Source organism: Podarcis raffonei, chromosome 16, assembly GCF_027172205.1.
Source record: "Podarcis raffonei isolate rPodRaf1 chromosome 16, rPodRaf1.pri, whole genome shotgun sequence".
In the NCBI taxonomy this organism is placed as follows: domain Eukaryota; kingdom Metazoa; phylum Chordata; class Lepidosauria; order Squamata; family Lacertidae; genus Podarcis; species Podarcis raffonei.
This window is the reverse complement of record NC_070617.1, coordinates 30,978,354-31,004,885: the sequence shown is the minus strand read 5'-3', so window position 1 is coordinate 31,004,885 and position 26,532 is coordinate 30,978,354. Positions and strand designations below refer to the sequence as shown.

The 26,532-nt window shown below is 47.6% G+C and overlaps 1 protein-coding gene across 14 annotated transcripts in view; it reads left to right on the top strand.

The window, feature by feature from the left end:
* Positions 1-26,532, top strand: part of ARVCF (ARVCF delta catenin family member) — a 606,803-nt gene that overhangs the window by 432,267 nt on the left and 148,004 nt on the right. For all 14 annotated transcript variants that reach the window (XM_053369463.1, XM_053369462.1, XM_053369469.1 and 11 more), the window contains one exon: positions 16,601-17,205. In XM_053369463.1, coding sequence (XP_053225438.1) covers positions 16,601-17,205 — 605 coding nt within the window. The remainder of the gene's footprint in view (positions 1-16,600; positions 17,206-26,532) is intronic.

The window sequence follows — 26,532 nt, the reverse complement described above, 5'->3', positions numbered from 1 at the left end:
CCCCGTTCGCATCCTGAAGTAAACTCAACCCGCGTCTGTGCATGTGTGGGTCGTGATTCGCCACTTCCGCGCATGCGCGTGATGCCATTTTGAGCGTCTGCGTGAGTGGCGAAACCTGGAAGTTACATGTTCCGTTACTTCCAGGTCGCCGCGGAGCGCAACCCGAAAGCGCTCAACCTGAAGCAACTTCAACCCGAAGTATGACCGTATATGAAAGAATATTGTAAACATCTGAAAACGTTTGTAGCTTTGAGTTGAAATGTTTTGTAATGACAATATATTTAATAAGGGGAAATATAAAAATAAGAGAGAAGGTAAAAAAGTGGTTATAGAGATCCTAAGAATAAAGTAAATATGTATGGAAGTCAGGAAGAGGAGCGGGAGGAGGTCGATGCTCGGTTAGAGCGATGTTTGAGCTTATTGATTTATGTATGGATATTGTAATTACAAAAAATTTAAAATGTAATAAAAATTACTTTTTAAAAAAGAACAACAAACAAACACAACACACACACACCAGCATTTGGGGGCTGCAGCATTTTATAATCATCCCAAATATTTCAGTCGCTTGACTCACACAGTTTGTTGCTGCGGTTGTTTGCCAAGCAAGTGAAACGATTAAAGCAAACCCTCTTTTAAAAAATGTTATTAGATGAGTTTCGCCCAGGGAAGTCCCCGCAAAATGCACCTTGTAAGATTCCAGGGATGTTGTTGAAGTGGATTTATTAACCAGCCTGGCATTTTGCAGATTATCGTTGAACAGGAGGGTTCTGTCTCCTAGGAAGGAGAAACGGCCTTTTCTTGCAAGGGAAAGTTAACAAAAACTGGAGCCCCAATGAGGGATGGTTCTGGGATGCGATTTGACTGGTAGCAACTGTTTCCAGGGCATTTCATGGGGAACAGCTGGTGTGGGCACAGTCTGCCCGCTCCAGGAGGCCATCTGTATGCCGAGCAAATGATGAAAAGCCTGTCAAAGAACTGGACCGGTTACTCCTCTGCAATGGTAGAGCTCTCGCCGCCTTTTAGCTATTTTCCTGCGTTTGTTTCCTGCCTTTCCACCATCAAGGAACCCAAGATGAAGAGAATATGTAGTTCTGAATACCGTATTTTTTCGCTCTATAAGACGCACTTTCCCCCTCCTAAAAAGTAAGGGGAAATGTGTGTGTGTCTTATGGAGCGAATGCTGGCTGCGCGGCTATCCCTGAAGCCAGGAGAGCGAGAGGGATTGGTGCGCACCGATCCCTCTTGCTCTCCTGGCTTCAGGGATAGCTGCGTGAAGCCTCTTCAGAGCAATGGGAGGAACAGTCCCCCTGCCCTGAAGAGGCTTGGCATGGTGTGGTGTTTGCCTCCTAGGTGGGTCATAAGGAAAGGGTTAAATGAGTGTGATGTGATTGGCCAGTGGGAATGCAAGGGAGGAGTAAAAGTTAGAGTGGGAGGTTTTGAAAGTCAGTTGAGGTTTGAGAGTTGGAGAAGGAAGAGGGAGGAAGAGGCAGTGGGTTGATCGAGTTGTATTGTGAGAGAGTGAGAGGAATGGTCAGGTGGAGTCAGATAGAAAGTTGGAATAATCAGTTTAAAGTTGTTAAGAACAGATAGGTCAGTAAGAAACTAAGATTAAGAAACTGTCAAGAAAAACTAACTGAAACCATAAGCTTGTTCCGGCATTTAAAAATAAACTTAATTATTTGTTAATGTTAACAACTGACTGGACTCCATGTGTCCCCGTCAGATACGGGGTGGTGGCAGCGGAAAAAGCAATCGCAGTGGTGGCACAGTGTAGGAATGAAAAACACGGCAGACGAGAGGTAGGTGTCACATGTGGCGTCTGACTGGGCAAGCCCCAGGCGTCTCACTTTTATTGAGTATTAACAAGCATTGCCACAGGTGTGCTTGTGGCTGATTGGTTGATACAAACACAAAGAAACTTGTTGCTGATTGGTTAACATAAGTACAAGGCGGGAATTACATGTGAAAGGTGGGAATTACATGTGAACATTAATCATCGATAGATTAAAGGCTGGGAAACGAGGTTGGGACTAGACAAACATGAAACCTCCTAATTAATTATAACTAAAGATTGATATAGCATAAAACAATTACTAATGATTGATCATAACATGAAAGAATATAATAATCAAGTTCTGTAGATGTGGTCAGCTATGCATTGAGAACAGGTCATCATGAACTTAAGATGAACTGAGCAAGGAAGGAATTTCTTGGTCAAAAGACCCTCAAACGTCCGGGGGCCCTGTGTGATCGCCACACATGGCTACCCCAGAAGCCAGAACAGCAAGAGGGATCACCGCTTTCACTGCGCAGCGATCCCTCTTGCTGTTCTGACTTCACTTCGCTGGAGAGGCGTGGCGCAGAAAGGGAAAGTTGCGCAGCACCCCTTCAGCGAAGCAGGAGGAAAAACGGAGCCCCTTCCATTTTTCCTCCCGCTTTGCTGGAGAGGCGCTGTGCAGAGAGGGAGAGAATATATTTCTTCTTGTTCTCCTCCTCTAAAACTAGGTGCGTCTTATGGTCGGGTGCGTCTTATAGAGCGAAAAATACGGTATATCACTCATCTAAGCCCAGACCAGGAGCAGGGAGGAAGGCGTGTTGCTTACTGGTTGGAGCATCCACTTTGCATGCAGAAGGTGCTAGCTGTCAATCCACAGCAGCCCCAGACAGGGCTGGGGAAAATCTCCTTGTCTGAAACTCTTGAGCGCTGCTGCCTTTCCACCCATGTGTGCTTCTGTCCCTCCATGATTCACCCATGAAAACAGCAGGAGAGAATTATACGCCCGCATACCTCCCCAGTTTTCGTTGCTTTACTCCTGCAATTTTCCAGGTCCTGGAATAAAAATCTATGTACGTATTTATTTAATTGCATAAAATTTATACGCCGCCTGGAAGAAAAACCCTCAAAGCAGTTTGCAAAGAGAATAAAAACAATAAAATTATCAGCAACAAGAATTGAAAGCAACTACAGTGGTACCTTGGCTTTCGAACAGAATGCGTTCTGGGAGTCCGTTCAACTCCCAGAACAGTTCGGAAACCAAAGCACAGTACTACTACTCCTGCAGCCAAGTGAAAGCTGCGCCGAACATTTGACTTCTGAAAATTGTTTGAAAAATGGAACATTTACTTCTGGATTTCGATTATTCGAGAGCCAATTTGTTTGGTAGTGAAGGCATTCGGCTTCCAAGGTACGACTGTATTTAAAACATTTTTTAAAACCTTAAAATTGACGAGAAACTAAAAAAATGACATGTCCACATTCTACATATCTGGGTTGTCCTACCAAAAATGTTTTTTGAAGGTGTCAAAAAGAGTACAGGGAAGGTGCCAGCCTGATGTCAATAGGCAGGGAATTTGAAAGTGTAAACGCTACCACACTAAAAGATGGATTGGGTATTAAGTGGCGCTTGTAACTGAGCCAGTTTCACAGATCAAAGTGGCCAAGTGGGAATATATGGCATAAGGCGATGCAACAGGTAACAACGTGGAAATGAGTGCGAAACATGTACAGTATTCCGTTTGGTTTCTGGAATTTGCATCTTGTGAAAGCTCAACTACAATGCAGGAATTAACAGTCAGGGAAATGGAATGCATAGGCCAGGGGTCAGCAAACTTTTTCAGCAGGGGGCCAGTCCACTGTCCCTCAGACCTTGTGGGGGGCCGGACTATATTTTTTGGGAGGAAATGAACGAATTCATATGCCCCACAAATAACCCAGAGATGCATTTTAAATAAAAGCACCCATTCTACTCATGTAAAACACCAGACAGGCCCCACAAATAACCCAGAGATGCATTTTAAATAAAAGCACACATTCTACTCATGTATAAACACACTGATTCCCGGACCGTCCGCGGGCTGGATTGAGAAAGCAATTGGGCCGGATCCGGCCCCCGGGCCTTAGTTTGCCTACTGTCAGGGAACTGCCATCTGAGACGCAGGAGGTGAAAGGGCTCACGGAGGGTGAGAGAGACCATTCAGCTGAGGAGGGGACCAGCAGGGGGAGAAGTGGAGTTCCAAGAGAAAGTGAGTCGGAGGGAGGGCTCAGAGATACTTCAAGCGAGAACAGTGGGGAGGTTTCAGGACCTCCTGTAGGGACACCCACTCCTCGCCGGAAACTGTCACGCCGAGAGTCCAGAAGACGCGTTTCCGTTAAGGAGCTTTTATGCTGGAAGAAGTTCCGTAAACGCCCACTGTCCGATTCATGGAGCGACTGATGGAGCCATGCTTAAGGAGCTCCGTCACAGACAGAGGTTTGTGGACTTAGCCAAACTCTGAGGGACTAGGATTTTACGCACAAGCAGCTCACCATCCCATCACAGCAATCGGACAGTCCCTGAAAGCAGCTTGTGCAGAGAGGCATCATGAGCAATCCAGCCGGAGCCGGGGGAGCAGGAGGAGCTGGAGAGGGTCCAAGCCTGGAAGAAAGGTACAGGGTGTTGGAAGTCCAGCTAGCACTGCAAACGGCGAGGCTAGAAGAAAGGAGGGCGCAGGATGCAGAAAAGGCAAAAGGCGCTACACTAGCAAGAAAGATGCCAGGATTGGTGCAGAAGTTTGGGGGGGACCCCAGGAACTACCAAGCCTTTAGGACAGAGATGCAGTATGCTCTCGAACTGCAGTTTAACGACTTTCCCGACGAGGCATCGCGAGTGGCGTTTGTGATTGGCCATCTCGAAGGGGGGGCGAGAGACTGGGTTAGACCCCTGATGGCAGGGAATAGTGAAATGCTGAAGGACACGAGGAAGTTTTTTCGCGCCATGGATTTGATGTTTTCCAGCGAGATTGAACAGGGACTGGTGCGCAGACAATTGATGGCTTGCAAACAGGGGAGCCGATCGGTTCGTGAGTACTGGACTGAGTTTACAATGTTGATACATAAATTGGGATGGGACCTATCGGCGGAACCCATTCAAATGCTCTTTGAAGAGGGGCTTTCTTCGGCGGTGAAAGACGAACTTTCCCGGGCGCCCAGGGTGGAGTCTATGGACCAGCTGACCAAATCAGCGCTGACCATTGGAGCGCGCCAGGAGGCAAGAGCCTTGGAGAAGCGGGAGGGGAAAGGAGAGCGTTGGAGGGATTTGCGCATTCCAGAGATTCCAGAGCCAAGTTTCCCGCCAGGAGAGCCGATGGAAGTTGGAACAGCGCGCGCGCGCGCAGTTTCAAATCCCAGTGAAGGGAGGAAGAAGGAGGGAAAGAGCGCCAAGAAATGTTATCTCTGCCAGCAGCCAGGTCACTTTGCCAGAGTCTGCCCGCAAAGAAAGGAATGGCAAGGGATGGCGGGAGCTGTTGGGGGGAAGGAGGAGGGAGTCCAGGAGCCAGTAAAAGCCAACGCCTGGCTGCCACCGTCAGGGCACTGCAGCCAGGCCAAGGAGCAGTAAAAGTGCCCACTCCGGAACCTCCAAGACCAGCCCTAGTAATAGAGGTGTTGCTAGAGCTGGCAAACGGATACCCACTAAAGGCAAAGGCGCTGTTGGACTCAGGCAGCTCCTGTAATTTTATGAGTAAGGAGTTTGCAGCTGAACACCAGATACAGACACTCCCTTTAAGCAACCCCCTGCAGGTGACCACGATCGATGGGAGGGAGCTGTTGGGAGGAGAAGTTAGCCTACAGACCGTCCCAATGGTTATGAGGGTGGCCAGGCACACCGAAAGGATAGCGTTCAATGTGGCCACCCTGGGAGGGGCTCCCGTCATTTTGGGAATGAGCTGGCTAGCGTTGCATGACCCGCTAGTGGGCTGGCATCAGAGAGTGGTCTCCTTTGGGTCAGCACATTGCCTGGAACACTGCAGAGAGGGAAAGGTGCCAGAAGGGGCAAAAGCCTTTCTAGCAGGGACGGAAGTGGCGGACAAAGGGAAGGTGCCCAAACAATACGCTGACCTGAGCAAGGTCTTCAGCGAAAGGGAAGCAGATAAACTACCACCGCATAGAGACTTTGACTGCCAAATTAACCTGGTCCCTGGGGCCCAGCTCCCCGTGGGCAAGCTGTACGCCATGTCAGACAGGGAAATGCAGGAGTTAAGGGAGTTTATTGATAAAAACCTGAAGAGGGGCTTCATCAGAGAGTCCAGAGCGGTGGGGGGGAGCCCAGTGTTTTTTGTGGACAAAAAAAACACGGAGAAACCCAGGCTTGTAGTGGACTACCGGCGGCTAAATGCCGTGTCAGAACCAGTGACTTTCCCCATGCCCAGGATTGATGACATTTTGACCAGGGTGAGGAAGGGAAAGATATTCACGAAACTGGACCTGAGAGGGGCATACAACCTGATACGAATAAAGAAAGGGGATGAATGGAAAACCACCATGTTCACCCCTTTGGGGGCTTTTGAATATCTCGTTATGCCATTCGGATTGCAATCAGGCTCCGCCTGTTTTCAATCGCTCATGAACCATGTCCTGGGACCTTTGCTCTACAAGAATTGCGTGGCCTTCCTCGATGACGTGCTGATATATTCAGAGAATGAGGAGCAGCATGTAAAGGATGTCAGGGAAGTGCTGAGCCAGCTGCAAGCAAACCAGCTGTGGGTGAAATTGGAGAAGTGTCAGTTTCACACCAAGGAGGTGGAATTCCTGGGGTACCGCTTATCAGACAAGGGATTAGCCATGGATCCAGGCAAGGTCCAGGCGGTGCTGGAATGGAAGACACCGAAAACGAAAAAGGATGTGCAAAGGTTCTTAGGGTTTGGGAACTTTTACCGTAAATTCATCAAGAACTTTGCCCACTTAACGGCTCCCATCACGGACTGTCTAAGCAGCAAGAAGAAATTTGTTTGGACGGCGGAGGCGGAGCAAGCATTTGAGGAATTGAAAAGGGCATTCGCTTCGGAAGAACAACTCCTGCATGTGGATTTACAAAAACCCATGAGAGTGGAAACTGATGCCTCAGACCGGGCGGTGGGGGCGGTGCTGCTTCAGCCAGGGAGCAATAAGTCGGAATGGAGACCGTGTGCCTTCTTTTCGCGTAAGCTGAACAAATCCGAGAGGAACTACACCGTATATGACCGAGAACTACTCGCCATTCACGAAGCGTTCCGGAGATGGAGACACTTACTAATTGGCGCACAGCATAAGGTGCAAGTGTGTACGGACCACAAGAATTTGGAGTATTGGAGAACGGCACGAGTGCTCAACCAACGACAAGTGAGATGGGCCCAGGAGTTCTCCAAATTCCATTTTGAAATCTGCTATGTGCCAGGTCCAGAAAACATCAGAGCGGACGCTCTCTCTCGCAAACCTGAATATTTGGAGGGGGAGGGAGCGCCTGAAGAGAGACATATTATCCCAGAGGACCACTGGGTGTGTGGGGCGGCCTGGGTGGGGCAAAGAGAACTGGTAGAGGGAACGGTAAATGATGAATACGCCCAGGATAAGCTCAGAGGTTTAAGGAGAGAGGGAGAAGACCCTGGAGGTTTTGAAGAAAGAAACGGGGCATTGTATTACAAAGGGGCACTATATATACCCGAAGGGGAATTGAGGGGGAGAGTACTCAAACAGCTGCACGACAATCCCACAGCGGGGCACTTTGGGCAACACAAGACCATGTGGTTGGTGACCAGGGAGTTTTGGTGGCCCAAGGTGAGGGAGGATGTACGGGAGTATGTGAGAAGGTGTGACCAATGCCAGAGAGCCAAAGGAGAAAGGCGGGCACCAGCGGGGTTATTAGAACCGTTACCCACACCAGAACGACCGTGGGAGGCGGTATCGATAGATTTTATGACTGATCTGCCTAAATCCCAGGGGAAAACCGCCATACTAGTCGTAGTAGACCTGTTAACTAAGATGGGTCACTTTGTAGCTTGCTCACATGCAGTCACGGCGGAAGAGACAGCGAAATTGTTTGTAGAACATATTTTTAGGCTGCATGGCGCCCCCTTGAGGGTGGTCTCCGACAGAGGGAAACAGTTCACGTCCAGATTCTGGAGGAAACTTATGAGCTTGTTGCACGTAGAGGTCAACTTTTCGACTGCCAGGCACCCTGAGACCAATGGGCAGGCGGAGAGGGCAAACGGTATCCTCCAACAATACCTGAGGTGTTATGTCAATGACAGAGAGAACGATTGGGTCGAAAAGTTGGCGCTAGCGGAATTTGCTTACAATAATGCAGAGAATGTGTCCACCGGGATGAGCCCCTTTTTGGCTAATTATGGGTGCCACCCCAGGGCGTTTCCAGGGGGAGGAGGGGAGAGATGGAGTGTCCCGGCCGCTGAACATTTTGTAGAAGAAATGGAAGCGATCCATCGTCAACTCCAACTCAACTTAGAAAGGGCCAAAGAAGAATATAAGAGGCAGGCAGACAAGAGCAGAAGGGAAGGTGAAACCATTAGGGTGGGGAGTCAGGTCTGGCTATCAACCCAAGGGTTGCCGTTCAAGGGGGGTTGCAAGAAATTGAGACCCAAAAGATTGGGACCATTTGAGGTCATCCAACAGGTCAACCCAGTGGCTTTCAGACTCCGGTTACCGAACCACATGAAACTGCACCCAGTATTCCACAGGTCATTACTGTCACCATATAGGGGGGAAGGTGAAGGGGTATCCACACGGGGGCCAGCCGTAGAAGAAAGGGAAAGCAGCAACCATGTGGCGGAAATCATCGACTCCAGGTGGAAGGGTAATCAGGTGGAGTATTTGGTCGCGTGGGAAGGGGAACCGGAGTCGGAAAACACCTGGGTGACGGCAGAGGAGGTCCGTGACGAGATCTTGATCGAAACGTTCCACCAAAGGTTCCCCAGGAAACCTCAGCCAGTAGCGAGGTTCCGGAGGGAGTACTTTGGCACCACCGACGATGAGGAGGAACTGGAAGGATTCAGGGAATCGGAGTTGGAAGGAGGAACAGACTCCGATGAGGAGGAGTACTTGGAAACCGGAAACAGCAAGAGGTGGAGGGAAGTGTTCGAAACTTCGGAAGATGAGGGAGGTTCCTTCAGGGGTTTTGCTCCCTCGCCTCCCGCAGAGGAGGGGAGGGAAGGGGGTGAAGGGGGCCCTGGAGGGGAGGTGGATGTCAGGGAACTGCCATCTGAGACGCAGGAGGTGAAAGGGCTCACGGAGGGTGAGAGAGACCATTCAGCTGAGGAGGGGACCAGCAGGGGGAGAAGTGGAGTTCCAAGGGAAAGTGAGTCGGAGGGAGGGCTCAGAGATACTTCAAGCGAGAACAGTGGGGAGGTTTCAGGACCTCCTGTAGGGACACCCACTCCTCGCCGGAAACTGTCACGCCGAGAGTCCAGAAGACGCGTTTCCGTTAAGGAGCTTTTATGCTGGAAGAAGTTCCGTAAACGCCCACTGTCCGATTCAACGAGCGACTGATGGAGCCATGCTTAAGGAGCTCCGTCACAGACAGAGGTTTGTGGACTTAGCCAAACTCTGAGGGACTAGGATTTTACGCACAAGCAGCTCACCATCCCATCACACCTACCCATGGCATGAGCCTTTCCACCTAACCCACAACCTGTTCTTTTTCTTGACCTCGTTGCTGACCTAAAAATGCTACGTTTGAAATGTGACCAACATTCCAGATCCGTGAATCTGCCATGGCTGTCCTAGGTGTGGCTCTCGCTCCTCGGTATAATTCATCCTGAAACAGTTAAAAGAAAAGGCAGACTGGCGCTGCCGAGGAAAGCATAATTGCTGACGAAACCCCCTTGGGGCACAGCAAGTCCTTTGTAGATCTTAGGGTAGTGGAGACACTGTTGGTGCTGGTGCAACGAGAGCTTGGCTCACGGAGTGGCTTAATTATTCCTCCGGCAGGGGATCTTGACTTGCAGCTTTTTATGGACTTTGCGGGACCTCATTAGGCAAGAGTATCATTTGCTTGCACATGTCTTGGGGAAAAAGATGCTCAGCTTGTTCCTCTGTCAACACAATATGGGAGCCGAGGACATATGTTTTGTAGCTTGCTCTAAAAACAGCACGCTCTAATTATTTCATGTTTTTAATCTTTTTTTTTCATTCGGCCGCGACTTGGCTAATCTGTTGCCTGATCGATATTTTTTTAATCAGTCGCTTTAGGTCACAAATGCCTCTCCCCCCTCCCCTTTGCTTTCAACTTCCAAACCACTGAGCACACCATGCGCAGATTTACCAGCTGAACACTGATCTTAAGATTCGGACTGCAGATGGACCGACGCTCGTTGCGTTTTCAAACGCATGTTGATTTGTAAAGCTGTCGTTTGTCAAAGGGAGGGGTGGGAGCTCATAAAAGAGCATTTAATCTCCTTTTTCAAGATTCTTGGCTTCTTCTCGGCTCGTGGAAGCTAATATAATCTCTCGAATGGAGAAGAAATTAAAATAGCTGTGTTTTGCTCCTTTTATGGACAAACCTCCAGCAAGGATAGCGGCTAAGTATTGTGCGGTAAAAAAATAAAAACAAAAAGTACTTTTTATTGCTACTGTAAAGCCCTGTGGAATTTTCTACTCCCACCCTGGGTGGGACAATGAAAGGTTTTGTAGTCGAGGAGTAAAAAAAAAAGCTACTTTGAGACTCAAGCCAAGGAAACTGAATGTTGGACACTTCGGGACAGGCGAGAGGAATTGCTTCTTCACACAGCACATATTTGAACTATGGAATTTGCTCCCACGAGAAGTACTGGTGTCCACCAACTTGGACGAAATTGTGAAGGATTAGGTCATCCATGGCTACTAGCCATGATGGTTATTGAAATACACTTGGAGTCGAGTGTGGATTTCACGCTCTTTATTCAGCTCATAGTGGTGAGGAGGAATGGAAGTTTCCCCAAATTGTCTGCTTTATATACATTATTTACACAATGGGCCCCATGTGATTGGCTAATTCCGGGATTCTCCTGTAGGCCAATCAGGTTGCGGATTCACTTCCACCTGGAGCTGGATTGGGTGGCTCCTGTGGACCAATCAGACTGCTGCATTCTGTATCCTATTGTTCTAGGGCCAATCAGACTGCCTCATTCTGAATCCTATTGTTGTAGGACCAATCAGACTGCTGTATTTTGGATCAACTCTGTACATTACAGTTATGCTCTGTGGCCACTGTTGCAGGAGATACCACTTTCTAGTGATACCAAAAGGGACGCAGGTGGCACGGTGGGTTAAACCACAGAGCCTAGGACTTGCTGATCAGAAGGTCGGCAGTTCGAATCCCCACGACGGGGTGAGCTCCCGTTGCTCGGTCCCTGCTCCTGCCAACCTAGCAGTTTGAAAGCACATCAAGTGCAAGTAGATAAATAGGTACCGCTCCAGCGGGAAGTTAAACGGCGTTTCTGTGCGCTGCTCTGGTTCGCCAGAAGCGGCTTAGTCATGCTGGCTACATGACCCGGAAGCTGTACGCCAGCTCCCTCGGCCAATAAAGCGAGATGAGCGCTGCAACCTCAGAGCCGGTCACGACTGGACCTAATGGTCAGGGGTCCCTTTACCTTTACTTAGGGATACCAAATGGGGAGAATTCCTGTTGCTCTTAGACCCTACTTGCAGCTTCTCATAGGTATCTGGCTGGCTGGCAAGGCATCGTAAGATTAGGATGCTAGACTAGATGGGCCACTGGCCTCATCTAGCAGGGCTTGTCTTATGTTCTAAGCCAATCTCTACTGGAGACATGAAGGCAGGAGACACAAAAGATTGCCCTTGGGATAGATCAGCTTTTATAATTATGTCTGCTGCTGCTTGTCTCCAAACTTCTAGTCTCAATTGAGTCATAACTAGGGCTAGGGGAGAAAGTTGGCTCAGTTGACAATGAAGGGTTCCCGAAACAATACATGGACAGAGACGCAGCCATCCTTTGAAATTCGCACTGCTCTGAATTTTGTAATGCGATTCTCCAGTCTGGTAACATGTGCCGAAAGAAATGAATAATAATAATAATAATAATAATAATAATAATAATAATAATAATAATAATAATATATTTATACCCCGCCCATCTGGCTGGGTTTCCCCAGCCACTCTGGGCGGCTTCCAACAGAATATTAATATACAATAATCTATTAAACATTAAAAGCTTCCCTAAACAGGGCTGCCTTCAGATGTCTTCTAAAAGTCTGGTAGTTGTTTTTCTCTTTGATATCTGGTGGGAGGGCGTTCCACAGGGCAGGTGCCACTACCAAGAAGGCCCTTTGCCTGGTTCCTTGTAACTTGGCTTCTTGCAGCGAGAAAAGAGCATATTAGGGTGAATTGTGCATGAAATGCATGCCATTATTACCTTTAATTACTGAAAATAACATGCATTGCATTAGAGGAATTTGCTTGCAAAAGTCACATTATATTAGTGATGCAAGGAAGTGAAGTAACACTGCGCTCCACCATCTGATAACCAATATGGACAAGGCACTGGAGATCTGGGATTGGCTCTCCCATAGCTTTGAACTCCAGCCCAGAGAAGGGCTGGCAGGGAGAGAAGCCATTGCCTTGGGGCAGATGGCTGGCACCTACAAAAGGGTTGCATCTCAGTGGTAGAGTATCTACCTCACATGCAAAAGTCCCAGCTTTGATTCCCAGTATCTCCAGGTAGGCTGGGAGAAAACCCAGTCTAAAAACCTGCATAACTGCTGGCGGTCAGTGTCAGCAAGGCAGAAGTAGGTAGAACAGTGGCCTGAATTTGCTGTGTTCTTACATTGTTGTTGCTTTAGGTGGGGGAGAATCTTTCTCCCTCCAGTTTTCTCCTTCTCCAGTTGCTCTTCGTTCCAGTAAGAAAAGCTTACCGTGCACCTTTAAGTTTATCCTTTGGAGAGTAACTCTCTCAATGGCCACCTGTTTGGATGGTTATATGGTGCCTCCAGCTCCAGAGGTAGTTTGCGGGCGGCGCTGTAGTCTAAACCGCCAAGCCTCTTGGGCTTGCCGATCAGAAAGTTGGAGGTTCGAATCCTCATGGCAGAGTCAGCTCCTGTTGCTCTGTCCCAGCCCTGCCAACCTAGCAGTTTGAAAGCATGCCAGCACAAGTAGATAAATAGGTACAGCTGTGGCAGGAAGGTAAACGGTGTTTCCGTGCGCTCTGGTTTCCGTCACAGTGTCTTGTTGCGCTGGAAGCGGTTTAGTCACACTGGCCACATGATCTGGAAATCTGTCTGTGGACAAACGCCGGTTTCCTTGGCCTGAAAACAAGATGAGCGCCGAAACCCCATAGTCGCCTTTGACTGGACTTAACCACCCAAGGTTCCTTGGTGTGGTGTAGTGGTTAAGAGCGGTGGACTCGTAATCTGGTGAACTGGGTTTGATTCCCCACTCCTCCACATGCAGCTGCTGGGTGACCTTGGGCCAGTCACACTTCTCTGAAGTCTCTCAGCCCCACTCACCTCACAGAGTGTTTGTTGTGGGGGAGGAAGGGAAAGGACAATGTTAGCTGCTTTGAGACGCCTTCGGGTAGTGATAAAGCAGGATATCAAATCCAAACTCTTCTTCTTCCTTTACCTTTTTTACCTGCTAGGCTGCTGCTTTCATTTTCTGTTTGTTTCCAAGTGGCCTCTATCTAGTGGGCGACTGTGCAAAACCAGAAACTGGATAGACCTTTGTCCATATGCAGCAAGGCCCGTATGTTCTTATAGACGCAGGGAGCTGCTGTTTACCAAGTCAGACCATTACATCTAGCTCAGTATTGCCTACAACGGGCATGGTCAAACTCGGCCCTCCAGATGTTTTGGGACTATAACTCCCATGATCCCTAGCTAACAGGACCAGTGGTCAGAGATGATGGGAATTTTAGTCCCAAAACATCTGGAGGGCCAAGTTTGCCTATGCCTGGTCTACAAAGACTGGCAGAGGTTCTCCAGGGTTCCTGGAAGGGGACATTCTCAGTTATACCTGGAGATGCCTGTGTTTGAACGTGGGACCTTCTGCATGCAGACCTTCCAGGTGTTCCTATTTTCCAGGGACGTTCTTGTCTCTGTTTCTGATCCTGGAATGCCCCACTTTTCCTTAGGATTTCCTTGCTTTCATTGGAGAAATGTTGGAGGGTATGGAGTTATCTGCCCCCCGAGCCGTCTGAAGGCAATCCTATACAGGGAAGTTTTTTTAAAAAATGTTTAATGTTTTATTATGTTTTTTATATCTGTTGGAAGCTACCCAGAGTGGCTGGGGCAACCCAGTCAGATGTGTGGGGTATAAACAGTAAAATTATCATTATGGAATGGGACGTCCCCATTTTCATCGGAGAAATGTTGGAGTGTATGTTCATGCAAGGCAGATACTCTGCATGTATCTCTGCAGCCGGCTGTTGTTTATGCATGCATGTTAGTCTCTGTTTGAGCAAAGGTCTCCAACCCCGACACAGAGACAGAACGATTGCCTGCCATCTTTATTAGGTGACTGCCCATGTCATTGGTGTGTGTGGACTGTACTGAATATTCTGCTGTGAACCACCGTTGCCATCCTTGATAAATTTGCTAACAGGCCTGTTTAAAAATAAATAAAAGAGATGGGTCTTGAACTCCGGTGCATGAAATCAACAAATTTGACTCACGGCGACTACAGAAATTGCTTTTGGCAGTAAATAGGATGCGGCCGTGGCGTGCCCTGGAAGCAAATTATCTGCACCAATATTAAAGTCTATTCCTCCCTGCCCTGCTATATTACACCACCGTGAAATGGTTGAGCCTTAAGGGGGCATTGGGTGAGTAATAGATGTCCACAGGAAAATGTTACGTTATGTGATTCCTGGTGGCCTTTGCTTTTAGGTGCTCCGGTGATCTTAAAAAGTGGGGGGAGTTTTGTTGATGGCTTTGCTACGGTTTACTTAGATGTTGCTTAGAGCAAACATTCAAAACATCAGAATACAAATATAGCAATTTTCAGAGCGTGTCAGCAAATTCAACAAATTAACAAACGCAGAATAAATTCAACATTACAGACAAAAACCACAACAATCTAGGTTTAAATACATGAATACAAAGCAAAGTAAGTTAGGATTCTGGCCATCGTGCACCCAAAGGAGCCTGGCTTAAATACAGTTCAGAAAGGAGGGGTGCTGTCCCCAGTCTAGATGACATACAGCTGACTCCTTACTCCAGAGGAAAAGAAAGAATGGGAGTGTTCTAAATGGGAGGAGCTAGAGGGCCTGTGAATGGAGCAAAAGGATGAAGCTCAGGGGGTTTCATTCACTTGAAACGAACTAGTTCAATGAAGACCACGGAATTCATTCTAAACCATTTGACCTACCCCTGAAAGTAATTCCCATAATAGCCAGGTGAACTTTGCATGAATTTAATTCATTTTGGGGTGAACTTGAATGATTTCGAGTTCGTCTACAACAGGTTTCCTTAACCTCAGCCCTCCAGATGTTTTTGGCCTACAACTCCCATGATCCCTAGCTAGCAGGACCAGTGGTGAGGGATGATGGAAATTGTAGTCACAGAACGTCTGGAGGGCCGAGTCTGAAGAAGCCTGGTCTACAAGTTCATTCCCTTACAGGTGGTGGGTTTTTTCCCATTTATTATTTAGACTCTCTGGGTGTTTAAGCTTTAGAATCATAGTTGCTGCGGGAAATAAAGAATTCACATTCAGTAACAATGTGTTGGTGTTTTCTTAGTCTTCTTAAGTACTTTTTATACTTAAGTATATTTTAAACAGGGACGCGGGTGGCACTGTGGGTTAAACCAGAAAGCCTAGGACTTGCCGATCAGAAGGTCAACGGTTCGAATCCCCGCGACAGGGTGAGCTCCTGTTGCTCGGTCCCTGCTCCTGCCAACCTAGCAGTTCCAAAGAACATCAAAGTGCAAGTAGATAAATAGGTACCACTCCAGCGGGAAGGTAAACGGTGTTTCCGTGCGCTGCTCTGGTTCGCCAGAAGCGGCTTAGTCATGCTGGCCACATGACCCGGAAGCTGCTCCCTCAGCCAATAAAGCGAGATGAGCGCTGCAACCCCAGAGTCGGTCACAACTGGACCTAATGGTCAGGGGTCCCTTTACCTTTACCTTATATTTTATACAGGCACAGCAGCTTGTAACATTCTAGATGCTGGGTAGGGAATTACTGAAGATCATTTGGATGAATTTAAATCACACTGTGAACTGGACAAACTGGTTTTTGATGGGGATGTAGGAAGCTATCTTATACAGAGTCAGACCATCTAGCTGAGGATCGTCTACACAGAATCATAAAACTGTAGAGTTGGAAGGAACCATGTGGGTTCTGTAGTCTAACCCCATTCATCGCAGGAATCTTTTCCCCAATGTGGGGCTCAAACCCACAACCTTGAGACAGAGGTGCAGCCTCATGCTCTACCGACTGAGCTACATCTTCCTCTGAGCTATGGCCCCTCCAATAAGGTGGAGGGTTACCTGCAGCTGCCAGGTGGATGTGCTTTGTCAGTGTGGCGTAGTGGTTAAGTGTGGTAGGCTTGTAATCTGGGGAACCAGGTTCGTGTCTCAGCTCCTCCACATGCAGCTGCTGGGTGAGCTTGGGCTAGTCACACTTCTCTGAAGTCTCTCAGCCCCACTCACCTCACAGAGTGCTTGTTGTGGGGGAGGAAGGGAAAGGAGAATGTTAGCCGCTTTGAGACTCCTTCAGGTAGTGATAAAGCGGGATATCAAATCCAAACTCTTCTTCTTTGTGTCATCTGGCGCACTGTGAAAATGATTTCAAAAGTGGGCCCAATTGATGGTGTTCGGGAAAACGTTCATGGCTCTATCTTTCCTCTCTGTTTCTCAGGTGACGAAAATGGTCAAAACGGTCACAACCAGAACTGTCCGGCAGGTCCCCGTTGGGCCTGATGGGCTCCCTGTGATGGACGGGTCATCTCCCATGGGCAGCTACACTGACTCCATAGACAGGAGACACATGAAGAACGGGGAGCGGTACATCACGCCGCAAGCTTCTTCCACCTTGACCCGCTCTTACAACAGCTACGACTCTTATCCCGATGGTCACGACAGCCAGTACCGCCCGTTCATGGGCCACGACGGTTACGGAGAGCTACCTGATAACTACGGTAGCTTGTCCCGGGGCGTCAATTACCGCCCGCGCTATGGCTATGTCCCCGGGAACAGTTACCGGCCGGAGGACGGCAGCTTCACGTTGCCAAGCAGAAGGGATAACTATGGTCCACTACCCCAGCCCCAGGTCCCGACGGGGAGCAACGCAGACCTGAACCGCTCCCAGCCAGAACGATTCCAGCCAGAGCCATACGGGCTCGAGGATGATAACCGCAGCCTCGGGGTTGACGACGAGGGGTACGAATTGGATCCGGAGTATTCGACCGTGAACCGTCGGACATCAGCTGGGATGCCTGAGAGAGGAAGACCTCACAAGACGAGGTAAAGGGATTGGGTTGTATATTTTCTTTTCCCTACCTATCTGCTCTTACAGGTTGTGAAAACAGGTACCTACCGGGGCAGACATTAGTAATACGGAGCCCTGAGCAAGGGTAAACTTTGGCACCCCCCCAAAATATTTCTCATATATTTACTATTTATTCTTATTTACTTTAATTCACTGTTACATATGTATTTGTATGTGTGTGTATTACAGTGAATTAAAGGAAAGAAGCAAAAGAAAAAGGGGGGAAATATAAAACATTTTAAAAAGCAGAGGAAAACAGAACAACCCTAAAATATTATTAAGATTGCAGAGGTACAGTGGTACCTCTGGTTGCGAACGGGATCTGTTCCGGAGGCCCGTTCGCAACATGAATAGAATGCAACCTGCAGTGGCGCGTCTGTGCACGCGCAGGTCGCGATTCGCCGCTTCTGCGCATGACATCATTTTGCGGGTCTGCACATGTGCAAGCGGTGAAACCCAGAAGAAACCCTTTCCGGTACTTCCGGATTGCCATGGGACGCAATCTGAAAAAACCTACAGTGGTACTTCTAGATGCGAACTGGATCCGTTCCGGGGCCCCATTCGCATCTATAAGCAAACGTAACCTGTGTCCGCGGGTCACGTTTCGGCGCTTCTGTGCATGCGCGTGACATCATTTTGAGCATCTGTGCATGCGCAAGCTGCAAAACCCGGAAGTAACACGCTCCATTACTTCCGGGTTGCTGCGGAGAGCAACTCGAATGCCCTCATCCCGAAGCACATTCAACCCGAGGTATGACTGTATCATGAAGCAAACGTAACTTGAGGTATGACTGTAGTATATATGCAAGTAGATAAACTTACGGTTACCCTCGAGTGTACATTTGTTTGTGGGTCACTATGGTTTTGATAAATATGTCCCAAATATAATTAAATTCGTCCATCCATAATCTTCACCTGTAAACAGTCCGTTCACGGGTTGCAAGAGTTGTCACGTTGTCCATTCATTTATCAAGGGGGGCCATGCTTTTGTCCTTCCAATGTATCAGTATCAATCTTCCTGCAGATTTAAGGGCAAATGATTTTCACAAGATTGCCTTTTGGTACAGTCGCCCTTTTATGGATCCTCTCAGGAGGTAGCCATATAAATATAGCTTTTATCATTATTATTTTTCACCCTCTGACTCATTTCCCTGTGCAGGGGAACTGCTCACACTGTCCTAAATCTGGAGCTGAACCCAGAGCAGGAGAGCAGTTCTGGCTTGCTGGCATCTGCTGAATGGCTGGCTCTCCTGGAGGAATAGTATATATATGCGGGGCTCCAAGTACACTGTACAGCTGCCAGCATCAGAGGCACTGTGCTTCTGGGCAGCAGATGATGGGGAGCCACTGCAGCAAAGGCCCTGTTTGTGGGTTTGCCGGAGGCATCTTGTTGGCCTCTCTGAGAACAGGTTGTTGGATTAGATGGGCATTTGGTCTAGTCAAGTGAGGCTCCCCTCAGGTCCCCGGCTGATACTGCATCCTTATAAGAAATGGATGACAACTTTTCAGAATGATGTGACAATTAAACAACTCGAGTCTCCTAGTACCTATGCAATTGCATCTTTTAAGAATCGTAGGCATCTCTTTCTGGCCCATTATTCTTTGGCAATTTGCTCACGAGGGTTCCCCTCCCCCCCTACCCACTTTGCATTTCTTCTGGTGTGTTTTTCCCCCATATTTAAATACAACCGAGGAACTATTGACAAGCAATTTAATTTGACTGCAGCTTGTAGAAGCATAAAGAGGCACGTGCCAGGCCTCCTCTATAAGGCAGCGTTTCTTGTTGGCTTAAAAAAAGGAAAAATATTCAAAGCCATTTTTGCACAAATAAATTAGCCTTCGCCTTTCATTTCCCAGGAACCTTTGACAATAAATAATGCCTTCTGTTTAATGATGAAACCCCATGGTAATTAGCCTTTGATTGTGGGCTGGCCTTTGTTTTGTTTCTGTTTCGCTCCTGAGCTTTTCTTCCTTAAAAACAGATTTGGCATTCAGTTAAAGGCAGTAGGTTTGATGACACTTGAAACCAGTGGAAGAAATATGACTGTCAATACACTTCAGGTGTCTTACTCCATTGCAGCCTCCCCTTCCTCTTCTGCCAGTGGCAGCTTTGCTCCTTTTCAGGATATGCCATTCACCACTAAACTCCAGTTCAGAATGCTTCTCTGAGCTTTTGAATTGGTGTGATCCAGTAGTTAGAGCTACCTGCCCTCGGCTTAGTTCCTTGCGGGGGGGGGGGGACGACATGGAAAGAGAAGAAGATGGGAAATACAACAGCCTTTGGGAAAGGTTATTCATTTATGCATTTATTGAAATATTTGTAGACTGCAATTTCATAGTAATACAGCAAGGCAGTTGGCAACGTGCAAAATCGCAGTAAGATACATAAAAACATCAATCAATAAAGAAATTCACATGGCAAACTCCTTTCTGAGTAACAGAGCTCTTAGGGGACAGCCAAAAGAAAGCAGGGATTCCTCCCAAACTTCTGCTGGCAGGGAGTTCCACCGGACAGGACCTGTCACACTAAATACTCAGCCCTTAGTAAAGACCAGCCAAACCTTAGGGGAACAGTTCAGGCTGAGAAGGCACAACTGACCCCCAAATCACTGAGCAAGCTTAATGGCTGAGTGAACCCTTGAACCCTTAGTCTTACTGACTAAATGCTAGCCCACACTTGCTCTCAGCTTCTAAATTTCTCAGAGTAAAGTGACTCATTTGTTGTCCCTACATGGGATGGATGGCTTAGGGCTCCCAATGAGAAACGGGAACCTGCGGCAGCTTTTGCGGCTAATCACGATGAGACTTCTCATTGATAGCATATTCAAAAATTCAGGGCAGGGTCCCTTTATGATAGTTACAGCCGCGCCCCTTGTAAGATGATAAAACCTCCTAAGATTATTGTGCAGTAATCTTTCAAAAATACAAAAATGATTAGGAATACGTTGCAACAATCAGTGGAGATCTGCTGTTTTCTGTGCACCTAACACGGGCAAATGATCTGGAGCACTCCTTCTTTCAGAGGGGCAAGTGGTGCTTTCCTTGAAATACCATTGTATGTAATAGAATTTGCACCCCATTCTCTTGAAACTGAAGCACCCAGGGCTTTCAGTGTTTCCCACTCCCAGTTTTCCATGATGCTTTTCCCAACAAGCATTCTGTAATGTCTTCTTCTTCTTCTTCTTCTTCTTCTTCTTCTTCTTCTTCTTCTTCTTCTTCTTCTTCTTCTTCTTCGATCACTCATAGCCAAGTAAGATTGTCTTCCATGAACAGGGTCTTAACAGTGAGTCTGGGAGGCCAATTCTGGATCAACCCGACCTCCCACAGTAGGGGCATAGGTTTCCGGGCAGGAGTTGATCATGGTGAGGGTTTGCCAAACGTGCCTTCTCCCTTTCATTCTGAGTTTGAGCATCTTCAAAGCCCAAAACACCTTCGGTAAAGGCTGTTCTCCAACTGGGGCACTTGCAGGCCATAATGTAACCACTCGTTGGCTGCTTCGGGACATCCCTTCCTTAGCAGGGACGGATTTCAGTCTTTCAGATTTTGGCGGTGCCCTGGGCAAGGCCAACATTCAGCGTCCCCTGCCCCTCGCCTTCTATTCTGTGCATGCACTATGGCAAAGCTGGGGCAACCCCCTTGGCCTGGTGCCCAGTACAGTGGTAACTCGGGTTACATACGCTTCACGTTACAGACTCCGCTAACCCAGAAATAGTACCTCAGGTTAAGAACTTTGCTTCAGGATGAGAACAGAAATCGTGCTCTGGCGGCGCGGCGGCAGCAGGAGGCCCCATTAGCTAAAGTGGTGCTTCAGGTTAAGAACAGTTTCAGGTTAAGAACAGACCTCTGGAATGAATTAAGTTCTTAACCTGAGGTACAACTGTACAGGGGAACCGGTCACTTTCCCTAAATCCGCCCCTCTCAGTGCCTCCACCTTGTGCATGAGCGATTCTGTTCTGACTACGAAACTAATGGCACCGACATCCAAACACTGGAAATGTAGGGGATGAGTATACCAAACTTCTAAGGGACACGGGTGGCGCTGTGGGTTAAACCACAGAGCCTAGGACTTGGTGATCAGAAGGTCGGCGGTTTGAATCCCCGCGACGGGGTGAGCTCCTGTTGTTCGGTCCCTGCTCCTGCCAACCTAGCAGTTTGAAAGCACGTCAAAGTGCAAGTAGATAAATAGGTACCGCTCCGGCAGGAAGGTAAACAGCGTTTCCATGCGCTGCTCTGGTTTGCCAGAAGCGGCTTAGTCATGGTGGCCACATGACCCGGAAGCTGTACGCCGGCTCTCTCGGCCAATAAAGCGAGATGAGCGCCGCAACCCCAGAGTCGGCCACGACTGGACCTAATCATCAGGGGTCCCTTTACCTCTTATACCAAACTAGAGACTCATCTTTCAACTCAACCTGCAACTTGGGACCCAACCGGAATGATGATTATTACTTTTCCATTGACTTTTGAAAGTACCCTTTAGAAAGGCTTTAGGTCTTAAGACACCACTTGCTTGGCCACATTTCTGCAGCTCAGCTGCCTCCCCTCCACCAACTATTTCTCCACTTAGTGACATGTTGTGCTGATTTATTGTTGCTTCCCACTAACCCCCCCACTCTCCCATCCTGGTGTAAACAACTATCCCTCAGAGATTGGACATGAAAAGAGAGCCTGGCGGCTTCCTTCCCACTTAGAAATGAGTGCAGGAATCGATTTTCAATAAGTCTTGAAAGGTTAATAATTCTGGCGATAAATGAAACTCGGCCAATGGACAAACAATGCAGCTGGCAACAGGCGGCTAAAGCAGATATTATTGCCGCATTCAGAAACCAAGCAAGCTGCTGAGTGTTCCTCTGCAGGAACTGGACTTTTAGCCACACTTGCATGACACGGTTATTTCCTGCCTTGATAACCATAGTTGCCTGGGCAGCCTCTGCCTCTGTGCGGCTGCCATGCCAACTTCTATATAAAGTTCTGAATTCAAGTATTGTCATACAGAACAGATATAATGGGCTGTATCCAATGTTTCCCATCTTCCACTAGGGTCCTCAATCTCCCAAATTCTAGTTCAGCACTCTAGCCAATATCACACCCTGGTTAACATCATGCCCTCCAACATTTCTCCAACGAAAATGGGGATGTCCTATACAGTGGTACCTCTGGTTACGTACTTAATTCATTCCGGAGGTCCGTTCTTAACCTGAAACTGTTCTTAACCTGAAGCACCACTTTAGCTAATGGGGCCTCCTGCGGCTGCTGTGCCACAGGAGCACGATGTCTGTTCTCATCCTGAAGCAAAGTTCTTAACCCGAGGTACTATTTCTGGGTTAGCGGAGTCTGTAACCTGAAGCTTCTGTAACCCGAGGTACCACTGTATTACAGTTGTACCTCAGCTCCCGAACGCCTTGGGAGACAAATGTTCCGGCTACCGAACAACTGAAAATCAGAAGTGAGTGTTCCAGTTTTCGAACATTTTTTTGGAAGTTGAACATCCAATGTGGCTTCCACTATTGTTTCTGGCGCGCCTGCACAATCAGGATCCAAACAGAAGCCACGCCTTGGTTTCCGAACTTTTTGGAAGTCGAATGGACTTCCAAAACAGATTCCTTTTGATTTCTGAGGTACGTCTGTATTATTATATCCATTCATTCATTTTTATGTATACCCTGCCCATCTGACTGGGTTGACCCAGCCACTCTGGGTGGCTTCCAAAATATATAAAAACATAATAAACATTAAGCATTAAAAAGCTTCCCTTCAGATGTCTTCTAAGGGTTGTATAGTTACTTATCTCCTTGGCTCAGGGATTGCATAACTCCATAGCCTCCAACATTTCTCTGATGAAAATAAGGATGTCCTAAGGAAAAGTGGCGGGGGACGTGGGTGGGTTAAACCACAGAGCCTAGGACTTGCCGATCAGAAGGTCGGAGGTTTGAATCCCCGTGACGTGGTGAGCTCCCGTTGCTCAGTCCTTGCTCCTGTCAACCTAGCAGTTCGAAAGCACATCAAAGTGCAAGTAGATAAATAGGTACTGCTCTGGCGGGAAGGTAAACGGCGTTTCCGTGCGCTGCTCTGGTTTGCCAGAAGCGGCTTAGTCCTGCTGGCCACATGACCCGGAAGCTGTACGCCAGCTCCCTCGGCCAATAAAGCGAGATGAGCGCCGCAACCCCAGAGTCGGTCGCGACTGGACCTAATGGTCAGGGGTCCCTTTACCTTTACCTTTAAGGAAAAGCTGGCTTCTTCATGGATCACTGCCTTGCCATGGCAAAGGGGCTTGAATAACTCAGAGAAGCTATTAGCTATGCCGTGCAGGGCCACCCAAGACGGACAGGTCATAGCTGAGAGTTTAGACTAAATGTGATCCACCTAGAGAAGGAACTGGCAAACCACTCCAGTATTTTGCCAAGAAAACTCCATGGACATAAAAAAAGAGAAGCTTTGAGAAGAAAGTGAGAGTTTCTAAGGCATGCTCTGATTCATGGGATCACGGAAAGTCAAACACGACTAATACGACTAAACAACAAAGGAAAAGTGGACACTCTGGGATCAAATCAGAAACTGAACAGCTTCTGTAAATTCAGGACTGTCCCTGGAAAATAGGGGCACTTGGTGGGTCTGTGGCATATTCATGTTGACTTATAAGAGCTGCAGCAACAAGTGTAGAAACCAGAGCTCAAAAAGGAAAGAGGGAGGGAGGTTGATTTCCTGATGGCTCCTTGTAGCAGTCGGCCTTTTTCTTCCTGGACCGGCGCTACAGTGTTCTCCGCGTACCTGCCGGCGATTCCAGCAGATGGGTTAAACCTGTAATCCCTTTGCTAATTGTCAGTTGCCTGGTTCCTTGCATATCTGATTGGACAGGTAGCTGGCTATTTGCTCCTCTCTCTCTCCCTCTCTCCTCTCACTGCTGACCCAATTTCAGAACACTCACATTTGAATATAGATTGGAAAGCGGGGTGGCGGCGAAACGGAACGGCTTCTTCCGAGAGCGCCTTCAAATGCACAAGAAGCAGATTTTCCGTCTGTCTGCACACCAATGTGCGTCCATACGTCTTGTGCTAATTTTTGTCAAGCCGTAACAGCAGATGATGATAAGAGCCCTGCTCAGCCAGACGAAAGGGCTGCCGAGTCCGGTATCCTGTTTTCCGGGACACGGTATGGAGAAAGTGAATGGGGGAAAGTCTTTCTCCCTCTTTTATAGCACTAGAACTTGTGGAAATCCAATGGCGCCGAATGTTGGAAGATGCAATGCAGGCAAAAGGAAGCACTTCTTCCAGCAGAGTATTGTTAAACTATGGAACTCACTGCCACAGGATCCTGGCAGGGATGGCCATCTACTGGGGTGGCGTCAAAGAGGACTGGGCAAATTCGAGGGGGATAAGGCTATTGAACATCTTCCAAGACAACGACACACACTCACATTAATAATAATAATAATAATAATAATAATAATAATAATAAATTATTTGTATCCCACCCTCCCCAGCCAAAGCCGGGCTCAGAGCGGCTAACATCATATAAATCAGACAACATGCATAATACAATATACCATATGCAAATAAAATAACAGTCAACATTCATTAAAATAATATAGAATATTAAATATGGCAAATCAAAATGGAGGATTTTGCAACACTGAACAAGATATCTTTGATTTAATGGGTAAACCAAGAAGAAAAAAGTTTCAAAGGTTTCGAGCAAGAATGAACTTCTTTTTTAAGAAAAGGAATGAAAAATAATGGGAGATCATTTATAATGTTAACCATTTTTGGGGTCTCTAAGAATTGTAATTTAGAAAAATAGCAAAAATAAATAAAATCATTCTGTCCCATGACAGTTCTCATCTTGTGAGTTCTTTTCTTTCTTTCTTTCTTTCTTTCTTTCTTTCTTTCTTTCTTTCTTTCTGTGTTTTAATCTTACAAAGAACTCATAAGCCACCTCGTCACGGGGATTCAAACCACCGACCTTCTGATCGGCAAGCCCTAGGCTCTGTGGTTTAGACCACAGCACCACCCGCGTCCCTTCAATTATGGACTAGGACATCCCTATTTTCATCCGAGAAATGTTGGAGGGTTTGCTATGTTGGTCAACCCACTTTGGCCTGTGGCGCCACCTATGACTGCCATGCGGCCCCTAGAAGGTTGTGCAGAAGAGAATGTGGCCCCCCATTCCTGGACCAGGGAGGATGCCATCACCTTTCCCCCTAGACTGTCTTTGCACTTCCTTCTCCATGTTTTCTCCTGTTTCCTTCTCCATCAGTCAGCGGCGCCTTTCCCTCCCTCCTGCCTTCTGTCAAACTCACTCTGTGCTTTTATAGGGATGTCTTTCCTGTGGTCATATTTCTTAGATCTTTCTGCTAGCTTTGCCAGGAATCCTTCATCCTCTCCCTCACTCCTGCCTTCCCAAGAATGCCCATTTGTTCAGCCTTGTGGCCCATCCATCTTGCTCTGAATATTCCTCATCTTCCACCCACAGAGCTAAAAATAAACAAGCCATCCCTCTTTTCGTTTGTCTTGAGTGAATAGCTGCTGTTTGGGCTTCTCCCCACCCTGCCCTCCTCCTGTGGGGATATTTTCATTTGTTTCTTTTTCCGATTCCCATTCTCTCTCTCTCCTCCCACCCTCCATCTCCATCATTAATCTACCTTTCCTTCTAACAACAGCAAAGGCACTGAATCATCTTCATTTGTTTACTTCTGGAATTGCCCAGCTGAGCCAACAAATTCAAGATATTTGTTCTGTGCCCCCTTCGTAACTTTGATCACGTGAGCTTTCTCAATCTGCATTTTCATCAGGAATCCTGAAGGCCACCAATCACAGCAATTCTTCAGGATGCTCCAGAGACACATTAAACTGTATTCGATTTGGAGCTCCAAGAGCCATAACATTAGGCCTCCTTTATAGCATAAACCTACCTTCTTATATAAACAACAGATAAACAACAACAGGAGAAAAACAACATTCAAATTTCTGTTTTAGACCGCCTTTTCTGTGATGTAGGTGTGATGTATCTGAGGGGTGGTCTTAGGTTACACCCCTTCTGTGATGTACGTATGATGTTTCTGGGGGTGGTCTTGATCTAGAGAATGGGAATTTCAAAAGTCTTTATAAGGCCTTGCGCACCATTGTTCTGGGTTCCTCCTCCTTTCCTGCGTGTGAGGGGAGCCCCCTGTTGCAACAGATCAATAAAGATCAAGCTTACTAGCCGCTTTGCTTCTCAATATTCTCTGGTTGGCCTCTGTTATTTTCTCCTACCAATAGGGAACCTATGTAAGGACTCTATATGGGCTCTTGGATACCCCATAAGGGAAA